General features: G+C 41.1%; 1 protein-coding gene across 2 annotated transcripts in view; it reads right to left on the bottom strand.

Annotated features, from left to right (window-relative positions):
• ablim1b (actin binding LIM protein 1b) overlaps positions 1–12,830 on the bottom strand; it is a 266,319-nt gene that overhangs the window by 39,110 nt on the left and 214,379 nt on the right. For both annotated transcript variants that reach the window (XR_013579734.1, XM_078564687.1), the window contains exon 13: positions 11,187–11,316. Coding sequence is in view for 1 of the 2 variants with exons in the window: in XM_078564687.1 (XP_078420813.1) it covers positions 11,187–11,316 (130 nt within the window). In the remaining variant the exon portion in view is untranslated. The remainder of the gene's footprint in view (positions 1–11,186; positions 11,317–12,830) is intronic.

The raw sequence follows: 12,830 nt of genomic DNA, 5'->3' as shown, positions 1-12,830 counted from the left end.
TACTGTCAGGTGAAAACATGAGTCTTTAAGCAAAGCTAGACTCAGGACAGAGAATTGGTTGCTGCTTTTTGCTATATCCAAAAAGGGACAGAGGTAAGATAGGGAATTATGGCTCTTGTTTTAATGTTTGCTGCTGAACATCCATTCAAAACTATCAAAATATTAACAATTAATGGCTGTCCATTACAAAACAAAGAATTAGATTTTTGTTCAAAAACATAATCTTTCAAGTCCATTTTAGGAATCCCCAGACCAAATTGAATGGGTGTGAATTCCAATAGACATCAACATGCCTTTTACATATATCCATACTGTGAAAGCAGTCTGGTGACTTGTAAGCAACCCACATGTTCTATAATATGTTAGTGAGTGCCTGTATAGGCTTGCTTCTTAAGTGTGAGCACTGATTTTAAAACTGCATCCAAAGAATCTGTGAGGAGAAATGGAGACAGGACATAGAGACATAGCTATAGCCTATACTGCAACACTGAAACTGGTGTGGTTTAACTCATACCTGGAAGATGGAAATGTTTGGGGGCCTGAACATAAGATGGTGTTAGAGGCCTGCTCTCTGGGCGAATAGGGAGAGGGGAGTTCCGACCACTGGATGGCTCATTGCCTCCAATAAGAAAAGTAAAGGATAGTGAGAATGGGATAGATTTTTTTTTCGTTTTATACAACAAAAACAGATGTGCAGTAATAAAGTAACTAAAATTAATCCAAAAATTACTTTACAGCAAGGTGGCTCCAGTTACATTGTAATGCTGTGTTAATTTAACTATCAAGTTTCATAAATTCTTAAAGGATGTTAATTAAAAAACCTTTCACTGAGTAACACATTGCAAGGTTTTGTTTCTAATAAAATACATACAAAGAATTTTATTTTAACACCAATGAGCCGAAGTGTTTAAACACTGGACATTTTGGAGTAATACTATAATGTAAGGCTTCAACATCCAATTTGGCTATATAAATATGAAGCACATATTTATATATCAAAGTCAAAATGTATTATAATCTCAGAAGGTTAAATAAACTACATTTTATGTGCAATAATTGAAGAATTTTCATCACTTGAATTAGAAGAGGTAATAATTTATAAACTGGATTATCTAAATAGAATGTTCTTCTTTCATTAATCTTTGAATATGCTACAGTTTTGAAAGGGCATCTCTTCAAGATAATTATTCAGTGGGTCTGTATAAAATTGAAGAAAATTAGAAGTCATAATTCGCTACACAAGCAATATTGTAAAACCTAATATAAAAATCTGTATTTGATTCTCATTGTCAGCCTACAAAGAACAAAAAGTTGATTATACACAACATAGCTTGTGAAAAAGTAACAAAGTTGACTTAAATACTAGATGTTACAAGTGACCTTACTGCATTCCTTAAAGAAATAAGACACCATCATGCTCAAAATATTACATAAATAATCCTGGAATCTAATTTAAAATGTCTAAATTAAAGATTATCCTGAGCCAAACAATTACCAAAGATGGGTATTTTTGCCATTCAAGGCTTCTCCACAAACCATAGCGCAGATCCAAGGCCAAGCAGTAGAGGTAACTCCAAATGTACTAGTAGCTGCACTGACAATGTTTCCTTGGAGTTGGATTGCCAAGTGTCTATTCTGCACTAATTGCACCGAGCAATTGCCAGAGGACACCAAGCCACATAAGGAAAAAAGTGAGTTCAAAGAAGTGTGTTTTAAAGAGTTTCTTAAAAGAGGTGGAAAAGCACTGAATTTCAGGGAGGGAATTTCACAGCTTAAAGCCTAGGCAGCTGAAAGCATGGTCATTAATGATGGAGCAATTAAAATCAGGGATGTGCAAAAGATCAGAACTGCAGTAGCACAGATATCTCGGAGGGTTCTAGGGCCAGAGGGTGTTATTTAAGTATGGAGGCATAAGGCCATAGAGGGATTTGAAAGCAAGGATGAGAATTTTAAACATTAGGTTCTGTTAGGCCAGGAGCCAATGTAGGTCAGTGAGAATGAGAGTTTCAGCAGCAGATGAATTAAGTGTGCAAATAAGCAGGATGTTAGGAAATTATGCATGTGTGGCAACACCGTTCCTTATAAAACATTTATTCAGCATTAAAAGATCTATCTTCATCTTAATCCCTTAAATGCAAAACTGTTTTCCTTTTCAGCAGCCATACCATGCAAAGACAAAATGCAACACAAGCTTGTTATGTTTTCTGTGCTTGCAAGTATTTGAAAGTAAAAATGTAGGCAATGACATACCTACGTAGAATGGAGGAGCTGTAACAAATGTTGAAATAGAGATGGGTAAACAAAATTGAAAAATAAGAATACAGAAAGCATGCTGCAAACACAGAGTGAAGAGTAACATATTCTGGTTCTCAAACATTTTCTGTGAAATGATATCTAGAATCAGGGCTCAGTAGATGCAGTAAATATTTATTCTTTGTTCTAACAAAAGTCCATTCAATCTTCTACACTAAAAACAAAAAACTGGTCTGTCCTGCAGAACGGGTAATTGGTAACAGCACATCATTTTGGAATGACTAATGTACTAACATCGCATATTATACGAAAACAAATTGCCTTCGGGGGTTAAAATTAATTGTACATAATTGGTATCATGAATGGAGACAGTTGTCTGGCATCCTTAACATTCCTGTTCCAATGACACTTGGGGCCATTCTATCTACGGATCATTTACATATTATTTACAGTACTATACAATCAAACAGGGTCAAAGTCTTTTTTACTGGAGTTGCATGCCTCAATCATTAAATATATTAGATTGAACAGTATTACTATAATCTCTCCATTCCAGAAATCTATTCTTCGGAAATACCAGTTGTCTGGAAATTGTCTGCAGATCCAAGCAACTCATGGTATCATTTTATACAGTACTTTGGGAGCGGAGATATGGAAGATACAGTATTTGGATAAATAAAACAATTTTTGTTACTGATTTATAATGTTTTATGTTGCAGATAAATATTTGTATATACAGTTACTGGTTCACACACTTGTGGTTAGGCACTTTGAATTCTAAGGAATTCCGAAGTCCAGAAATGACATATGGTCCCAAGCATTGCAGACTAGAGGGGCTACAGTGTATATGACATAGGGAGCAATGATATGAGACATACAACATTATGAAACAGAGTACATTTAATCAAATTAGTTACCACAGTACTGCTATTATCAACAAGACAACGCATTGATGATGCAAGAAAATTGAGTCTGCATTATGACCAGATCAAACTTCAGAATACTAAACTACGTGACTAAAGAATTGCAGTTTTTACAATCTGCCATCCACCTTGAAAATAGAGGCTCAGAAGAAAAAAAAAGTAAATTGTTTATTTTTAAATCAAAAATCTGTGAGAATAGCAAGATTAGGTTACATGGGTTAGAAATATAATAAAAATTATTTAAAAGTAATGAAATAAAAGGAAAATGGAAGAGAGAGTGAGGAAAAGAAGGACAGAACCAACAAGAATAAAGGGCAGGACATTCTGAGGCCCTGCATGGCATGACATGGCATTATTGGAAAATCGCAGGTGCATTGTCACAATTGTCCTCTCATTAAACACCCACCATTTTTCAATAAGTTGTCTGCAATATTAGAGACACTGAATGGTCCTGCCTTAGTGTTTAAATTTCATGCATTTTGTTTAGAAGTTCATTTTGAAGGTATATTTTAATGTTATAGTATTATCATAATGACAATGCTGCACCTGGCATCTCCAGCAATATGTTGCTGCAATCGTTAGTGTTTGTTTTAGCGGCTCAGTGCATTGTCTAAGGGTTAAACCAGGCAGAATGATTCACTCTTGTAGCAAGCTTCATCTACTGTTGAAGGTTCTGGATCACTGATGAAACTTTGGTGCACAGTTATATGGTAACATGCGTTAAAAGAGAAAATGCTGGAAATGCACACAGGTCAAATGCATTTGGAAGAGGAAGAGAGGTTCGTTTTCTGGATCACAGCCGAAACTAAATCTAACTCTCTCTGACTGCATTTCCTGATGCTATTTGTTTTTTTAATCTAAAGCAGGCTTATCCAACTGGCGGCCTGCGGGCCACAGAAGCCCCTCTCATGCGGCCTGCAACACTATTGTTCAAAAGTTGGGAAGACATCTTGGTAAGTTCAAAATGCAGGTAAGTGAAATTCAGGATTTTGGTGGGGGCTGCTTCTCCAATCATAGGCCGTTCCTTTCCCTTCTGAGCCTATCAGCAGCAAATGAGGGAGAGAAACAGAAGCGGTAAGTGTGCTGAGGGCTGAGGGAAGTGAAGGTGCAGCATGGCTGGAGCCCGGGGAGTGAAGGACCGGCAGGTTGGAGCACGGGGAGGGCGAAGTTGTGGCGGGTCCGGGCAGGGTGAATGTTGCAGCAGGTCCAGGGAGGGAGACGGTACCGTGGTAAATATGTGGGAGTGAGAATGTGTGTTTGTGTGTCTGTCTGTCGGTGCGTATGGGAGTGAGAGAGTGGGACTAAGAGAGTGAGTGAGTGGGAGAGAGAGAGAGTGTGTGTGTGTCTGTGTGAATGAGAGAGTGAGTGTGTGTGTGAGGGAGTTAGAAAATGTCTCTCACAGGGTGAGAGTCTGTGTGAGTGATTGAGTGAGTGTGTGAGGGTGTGGGAGTTAGAGACTCAGGCCTGAATTTTACCTTCGGTGTGCGGGCGTGCGTCCCGACGTCATGGCACACTCATGCGATATTTCGTTCGGCAGGCGTGTGCTGGAGTCGACTGCACGTCTGCCGAGAGATGAAAGGCCTATTATGGCCATTAAGGACCTAATTAACTTGAAATTTATGCTGCCTGTCCAACCTAATGGTTGGCGGGCAGGCAAAACAGCCAAGCAGCCTTTACATTTTTTAGGAAACCTCATCCACGAGAGGGGTGAGGTTTCCTAAAGCTATTACAAATTAAATAAAAACTTTCTTTTGAAATTAAACACATGTCCTATCTCATGTGACACAGTCACATGAGGGGACATGTTTAATTGAATTTTTATTGTATTTATTAATTTTTTCAAAAAGCGCTTCAATCTCCTTGAGGCAGCTCCATGCCTCAGGGAGATTGAAGCGCTCTTTCGCGTGCATGCACAAACTGTGCACCAGGCCCGCTCTCCCTCCTCCCCCAGCGTTACCACTCGCGATCCACACAGGGCGGGCCTTAATTGGCCCACCCATGTGAAATTGCGGTGAGGAGCCGATGGCGGGCAGCAGTTGCTACCTGACCACTCCCACCGAGCCCGCCCGACACGGGAAAAATTCAGGCCTCAGTGTGAGAGTCCGTGCGAATGATTGAGTGAGTGTGTGTGGGCGTGGGCGTGGGAGTGAGAGAGTGAGTGAGTGTGTCTGTGTGAGTGTGCATGGGAGTGAGAAGAGGGAAAGAGTCTGTGGGAGAGAGTAAGTAAGTGTCTTACTCCCACACACCAGCACATCCCACACACCCGCTCAGTGTGTGAGGGTGAGTGAATGAGTACCCTGAGACTGGAAGTGAGCCGGCACACACACACTGACTCTCACACCGGTCATTTTTATTATTTACTCTTCTTTAACTCAACAATTTATTGTCATGACATTGCTTTAGTTTTGCTGAGGAATTGTTTCTTTTCTTAATGCCTCAACTTTTTTTTTGAAATTCAGTTTATTGCTGTGCCAAACCTTATCTTTCTGAGGTTTGCTCCTTGAGAGAGAAAAAAATGCAAACGTGTCTCTCCTCCACCCCCAGCGAAAATGTTGGACAAACCTGATCTAAAGTAATACAATCTCATCCTTGGAGATGAATTTTATGAAATGTTACTATTTTAAGTCACAAGTAAAAGAATAACCAAACTGTTGAAATAATATCAAGCCTAAACACTTCGTATATTTTTATTTGACAAAATTATTGCTCTGGTGTTATGGCCATTGGGGAAAGAAAATGTCAAAATATTACCTCAGGCAGAAAAATGAAAACATTATTAATAGTGGCAGCTTAATGTACAAAATAGCCATGATAATAACTTTTAACAGGAAACACATTCAGAAATGACTCTTCATGTTCTGCATCACACTATCTGAACACTATAACAGTGCCATGCATTTCATACATGTCGGATACACTATACTTTAACAGATTAGAGTAAGGCTTCACAATGTAATAAAGGACGCTGAAATCCCTATGAAGTGCCTCAAGATATTTTACCATGTTAGAGGTGCTATAACAATGCAAGTTGTTGTCATTGATATTCAGGTACTTGGCATGAGCTGCTGCTTTCAGTTGTAGGGTTGCATTGGAAATTGGGAAAAATGTTGTGCAGAACGTGTATGAACTTCTCTATAATGAAACATGAGCAAGTTTTAAAGGTCAAAACGTATATTTGATTACAACACGCTGAAATATAAGCTAATCTAGAATAGTATTGTTGCTGCTTTGTCACAACCATGAAACCTATGGCTGGCAGGGCTGTATTGTTATTTGTAAATATTTTTAATTTAATAAATCTGCCAAAGTGTACAGAAAATTACGAGAGCAATGTAGCTGCAGCTAGAGTCTATTATCCCTGAAACTGAGTAAGTTAAATTTCGAATTAGAACAGCAATTACAGAATTGCATCAACCTGTTACATATTGTGTAATTCTCAGTATCGGCTGGATGAACTGAAGATGCATTCTGATTGTATAATTTACTTGGGTGCTGAAGTTTGGCAATTGCTTTTGAGTTAAAAGGAAACGTGTACCTAATGAAAATGATAAGAGTCAAGGGATTTAATCCTTTCATTTACTCAACTGAATCAAGAAATAGAGCCAGGAGTGCGCAATATTGCAAATCATTTCACACCCATTTTCTCTGTGTGCCTTATATTTAAATATGTACCATGAAAGCTGCTGAACATCATAGACACAGAAACAAAAAAGAACCACAAACAGCATTGAAGATCAACTTATTCGCAGAGATTTACAGAGTTTGTTTCAGTATATGCCCATTGATATTAAATTAATTTAGATTGTAGTGTTGCATAAATTGTGTTGTGATATGTTGTGCATGCACCTTTAAGGCTGCATGTCTTAAACTACTGTCAATCGTTACACGCCTCGACAGGATGTGTTCCAATTGTATAATTTACTTGGGTATTAGGACCATGATTTGTAGTTAGTCTGCAAGCGGCAGTGGTAGAAGTCAGGTGTACAGTGCTTGAGGCTCCGAATGAATACCTATATCTAGTCTTATCTTCAAATAAAGAACGCACAATAATGTTTCACCAATCCTTGTGTACGAATGGTACATTTATGTCGAAGAGGAGAAGAAGAACGTAACAAATTGGACTTGTGTTCCCTTAAGTATAGAAGATTAAGAGATAATTTAATTGAAGTGTTTAAACTTATTAAAGGATTTGATAGGGAAGGCAAAATAAAACTATTTCCTCTGGTGTGGCAGTGGGGTGGGGAATCCAGAACAAAGGGGCATAGCCTTAAATTTTGAGGTAGGCCAGGAAGTATTTCTCGACACGAAAGACAATGGAAATTTGGAAATCTCTCCCCGGAAGGCTAGGTCAATTGAAAATTTCAAAACTGAGATTGATAACATATGTTGGCTAATGGTATTAAGGGAGGTAAATAGAGTAAATCTGATTAAATGGTAGTAAAGGCTTCAGGGATTGTAGAGCCTACTCTTGTTCTTATGTTAGAAAAGATAAATTTGGGTGTTTGCCAACATTTCAGAAAAGAATGGCAAACAGCATAAAATTTAATGTCAAGCAACTGTGAAATGTTGTTATGTGATTTCAGGATCAAGAAAGGATCAATAAACAGGACACCACCCTGGCTAACAAAACCCAGCTTTTACCTACATGGGGCATGACTTGGCTGGAATTTTAAAGCTCCCTCAAGGTGGGTTGACAGGCTGGTTGGCCATAAAATGGGGCGCCATGCAATCGACGCTGTTCCTCTGCACCTACCCACCCCTCCCCTCCAACTCTACCCATGGTGAGGGAGGTCTTAGGGGCCCACTCATCCTTGGTTAACTGAGGCCCTTAAGTGGCCACTTGAGGACCACCTCCTACCAATGCTGGGATTCTACCCATGGCTGAGGAGGCCGGCGCCAAGTGTCCAGCACAATAGGTGAAATCTGGTGGATCGGTAGCTTGGCAAGGAGGATGCCTCCTTTTCAGGTCCCCTCTACACCACAGCCCCCACTAAGGTATTCCCCTGCCCCATGTTTCCCCCACCACACTACCTTGCCCACCGTGGCCCCCACCCCCCCTCGCTGGGATGAGCTGATCAAGTGCATCGGGCTCGCCCCCAGCTTTTCTGCTGGGGGTAGGGATCCTGTCCCCAGTGTAAAAGTCAGCTCCTTGTATTGAAATGGGGAAGAGTCGTTGTGAGCAGAGCTACAACTGCTAGTGTGCAGGTACAGAGAACACTACACACCAGTAAAAAGCAGCCCTGCAGCAGAATAGGCCTTTGGGCCGATTAGATGAAAAGCAAAGACTGGGGGTTATAAAAAACTGCTGAGAGGATCCCAGAGCATTGTAACACAATGCAGTGTCTTAAAATATACTGAAGTTAAAGGCAACAATTGTTGACTGAAATAAATTGGTGGAAAAAAATGGCAAACTTACCAAACACATCTTCTCCCTCACCCCCCGTCATCATTCTGTAAGGACCATTCCCTCCGTGGCACCCTGGTCCACTCCTCCATCACCCCCAACACCTCATCCCCTTCCTATGGCACCTTCCCATGCAATCGTAGAAGGTGCAACACCTGCCCCTTTACCTCCTCCCTCCTTACCGGCCAAGACCCCAACACTCCTTTCAGGTGAAGCAGCGCTTCACTTGCACCTCCTTCAATTTGGCCTACTGCATTCGCTGCTCCCAATCAGGTCTCCTCTGCACAGGGGAGACCAAAAGCAGACTGGGTGGCCGCTTTGCGGAACACCTTCGGTCTGTTCGCAAGCATGACCCAGACCTTCCTTTCGCTTGACATTTCAGCACACCATCCTGCTCTCATGCCCACATGTCCATCCTTGGCCTGCTGCAATGTTCCAGTGAAGCTCAATGCAAACTGGAGGAACAGCACCTCATCTTCCAATTAGGCACTTTACAGCCTTCTGGACTTAACATTGAGTTCAACAACTTCAGACCATGAACTCTCTCCTTTATCTTCATCCCTTTTTAAATCCCTTTTATAAAATTTATTTTTATTTTTTATTTACTTATTTTCATTTTTATTCACTGATTCATTGTTTTATCCTTTTTTAATCCGTCCTTTTTTTATCCTTTTTCCCCAGCCACACCCCAAAAGGGCCATTTGACATTTGTTCTATGTTGTTCTTTCACAGAGTGCTGACCCTTGTTCTGCTATTAACACATTCTGCTTTCTTACCTTTATGCCACTATAAGCACCTTCTTCAGTCTTCACCACTACCATTAACACTCCCTGGGCAGAATTTCCTGCCTGTTGAGCGGGCGGGCCTGACCCAATTTCCGGCGGGCGGGGAGCCAATCCCCGCCGGAGAATTGGGCCCCGCTGCCATTTTAAGTGGGTGGGCCAATTAAGGCCCGCCCAGCATGATGCCCACCGGGAAGCACAATGCGCTTCCTGTGCATGCGGGGAGGGATTCCCCAAATGCGAGAGTGCGCTCTTTCGCGCATGCGCACGAAGGAGCGCACATCTCCCTGAGGCTAAGTGCTGCCTCAGGGAGATCGCTGACAGCTTTATAAACTTTAAAAATAGAAAAATTAAAAAATCCTTAACATGTCCCCCTATGGGACATGTTCATAGATTTCACTGAAACATTAATAAACTTTTTAAAACCCTACATGAAACCTCATCCCACCGATGGATGAGGTTTCATGTTTTCTCTAGTTGCTGCCGGAGCTCCTGGCCTGCCCGCCAACCTTAAGGTTGGACGGGCAGGTCCTTTAATTGTTTTAATTATCCTGTCAATGGCCTCAATTGGCCATTGACAGGTCGGCGGGCAGACAGCTGATCTTGCTGTGCCCCCCACCTTCCTGAAGATTTAAATGGGGCGGGATGACGTCGGGGGGAACCCTGACATCATCCCGCGTCATTTTTGCGTTGGCGAGCAGGCTCCGCCCCCTGCTCGCCAATGGAAAAATTCAGCCCCTTTTGTCTTGTGTCCGTGACATCTTGGTCAATCTCTCTGTGGCTCCTACCTATCACTGGCCTTCTATTCTGCTTTACCTGCTCCACCCACTTTAAACAGTATAAATTCCATCACATTTCTACTTCTCTTTAGCTCTGAAGAAGTGGCAATATGGACTCGAAATGTTAACTTCCTGCCCAGAACAGAGGGAAGACGGTGCAGATTGAACACCAGCAGCCCCATAGTTTCTAGAAAGTGGCAGAGAAGAGGTTTGGGGAGGGTCATGTTGGAGGTAATGGGGGTTGGGGAACGTGATGTCTTGAGCAGGAACACATGATTATTCTGACCCATAAAGGACATTCTTTGACTAAGCTGGAGGGCCTTTGCATCCTTCCCACCAACTACTGACCTGCTTCAGTTTGATGGGAAAGTTTCCCTGCTCAAGGCCCCAGTTAAAATACCATTGAGGTCCCCTTTAACTTATTTATGAGGCATTTGCCTAGGAAACCCTGCTATTTTGTATTCGGGACAATGGTAAAGGGCCATGTCTGGGCAGGAAAATAAACTGCTCATCTATCCGGTTTCCACTGGGCAATTAGGGTTAAGATCAACCCCCATGTCTTTTTTTTTGTTTACTTTTTGCATTGTTGATCAAACAAAGGTTATAGGCTCCTCCCTGAAAGTAGCCAATGTTATGCCTGTCCACATTCAGAGTGAGCACTCCAGAAAAATTAAACATCACACAACCCTTACATTATTATAACCCTCATAATTCAAAACAATTATGCTTATTTTTATAAGCTAAGAGCATTCTGGGAAGTATTTTAGCACTAAATAAAATGAAAGTAACACCACCAAAAAGCAATTTTCTGTATTTGTCATCATTCAGTACACAGCTTGCCACATTATTTCTCAAACATGAAACAGTACAATAGCTGAGAAATACAAAAGTATCTTTCAAACCTGCAAGAAAGCTCACTGTGACTTGCCATTTAAAATAAACTTATCCATTCTTTTGAACTATTTTCATAATTTTATTTTCTAAAAAAAAAAATTTCCCCATTTTCTATCGGTTTTAGAGTTCTGTGACTGGGTTTTTCACTTACCAGGTCTGTGAAAGTGCTGTGGAGAGCGGGCAACTGTGGGTGTATAACAGTGGCGATTATAGACAGGAGAGCTGATGGAGCCTTGACTGGAGGACCTATACATCATTCGATCCCGTGCATCGTGATATCCCTAAAATATATTAAAATATATTTCACACTCAGGTCCGACAAGCCAGATAATTATATTAAATATTTTTTTTTTAAATGAGAGCATGACATACGCTGGAATGTTTACACAAAATTCCACAGTGAATTGAGTAGACAATAAAAATAGAATGGTGCCAATGTAATAAGAATGAAAGTTGGATGCGATATAGTCTGCAGTTGAATTCCCGATCCATCATTACCACCATATTTTCCAACACTGTTGCAGTCTAGCACAACTGGTTGCACCTTGGATGCTCATCATGTGGCATTTAAGATTCAATTCACAACATTATTTGGCATTCATGCTTCATTTCTGAGCGGAACTGTTCAGGCACACCAGGCACCCCTGTACAAGAAGGGAATATCAGAGTAGGGAGAATTCCCTGAACTTCTCTGATGCATTACCTACTGGCCAAGCTTTGATTAGCTTTAAGTAAGGCCTGAGAGCAGGTTTTGAGAAGACTCAAGAACTGAGAGGGGTATAAAAGGGTTCCACAAACCATATTTAAATAATACAAGAGTAATTGAAATGCTTGGGAGATTTTACAACCCATTCTTTTCCGCATAATGCATTTGTGTGTGTAATAATATATTAAGCGAAATGGAGCAAAGGCAAGCAAATCAAGTTGAGATACAGTTCAGCCATAATCTAATTGCATGGTGGAACATGCTAGAGGGGCTGAATGGCCCACTCCTGTTCCTAGGTTCCTATATATGCCATCCGTCAATGTTTCATTTAAGCAGTTCATATTTCAGGGGCAGTGTACATCTTTGTGGTAAAACTCAGTATGGTTCTCAGGTCCTATTTCTTGCTGATGATGCTCTAAGCATCAAACGCCTTTTCACAAAGCAGGTGGGAGTCCTGCAAGATTAGAATGCCTACCCACAGCATGCAGTGATGGTTAATTACTGTGACTAGCAACAGGACACAAAGCGCTGGGCGCAGCATTGATGGTGAGCGAGCTGGGATGTATAGAGAGTGAAGAGAAGGCAAGGTGAGGTGGGAGGTGAATGCAGGACCAGGGTAGGAGAGCCAGGATCAACCGATGGGGAAGGGAGATGGAGAATGTCAGATTGAATTGAAGCAAGAGGATAGAAAAGTGACAGCTTTGAATGATGGGTAAGGGGAAAAGGGAAACCAGCTTGAACTATAGTTAGGGAAGAGATTCAGCTTGAACAGAAGACAGAAACAAAAGTGTGTCGGGTTGGTATACCGGAGAAGAAGAGTGCACGTGTAAATTAAAAGAATTAGTGACAGCCAGTGAATTGGGTGGGTAACTAGAGTTTATGAGATATTTTGCACTAGTTTTAAAAACATTGTGCTAGAATCAGGGCCCACTCACAAAACTGGTCACATCTCTAGGTTGATTTAGCAACTATTGGGAGTTTCCGCCAATTGCACTTGTTTGCAGATCTTTGAGAACATTCCAAAAATTAAACTGGATCTTTCGGCTGCTGGAACACTAACAGGCTCGTTTTAAAAGGTCTTGAACGTAA

The sequence above is a fragment of the Cetorhinus maximus genome, chromosome 20 (genome assembly GCF_964194155.1).
Source record: "Cetorhinus maximus chromosome 20, sCetMax3.hap1.1, whole genome shotgun sequence".
In the NCBI taxonomy this organism is placed as follows: domain Eukaryota; kingdom Metazoa; phylum Chordata; class Chondrichthyes; order Lamniformes; family Cetorhinidae; genus Cetorhinus; species Cetorhinus maximus.
Note: the sequence above shows the minus strand (reverse complement) of the source record. Positions and strands in the feature narration are given on the sequence as shown.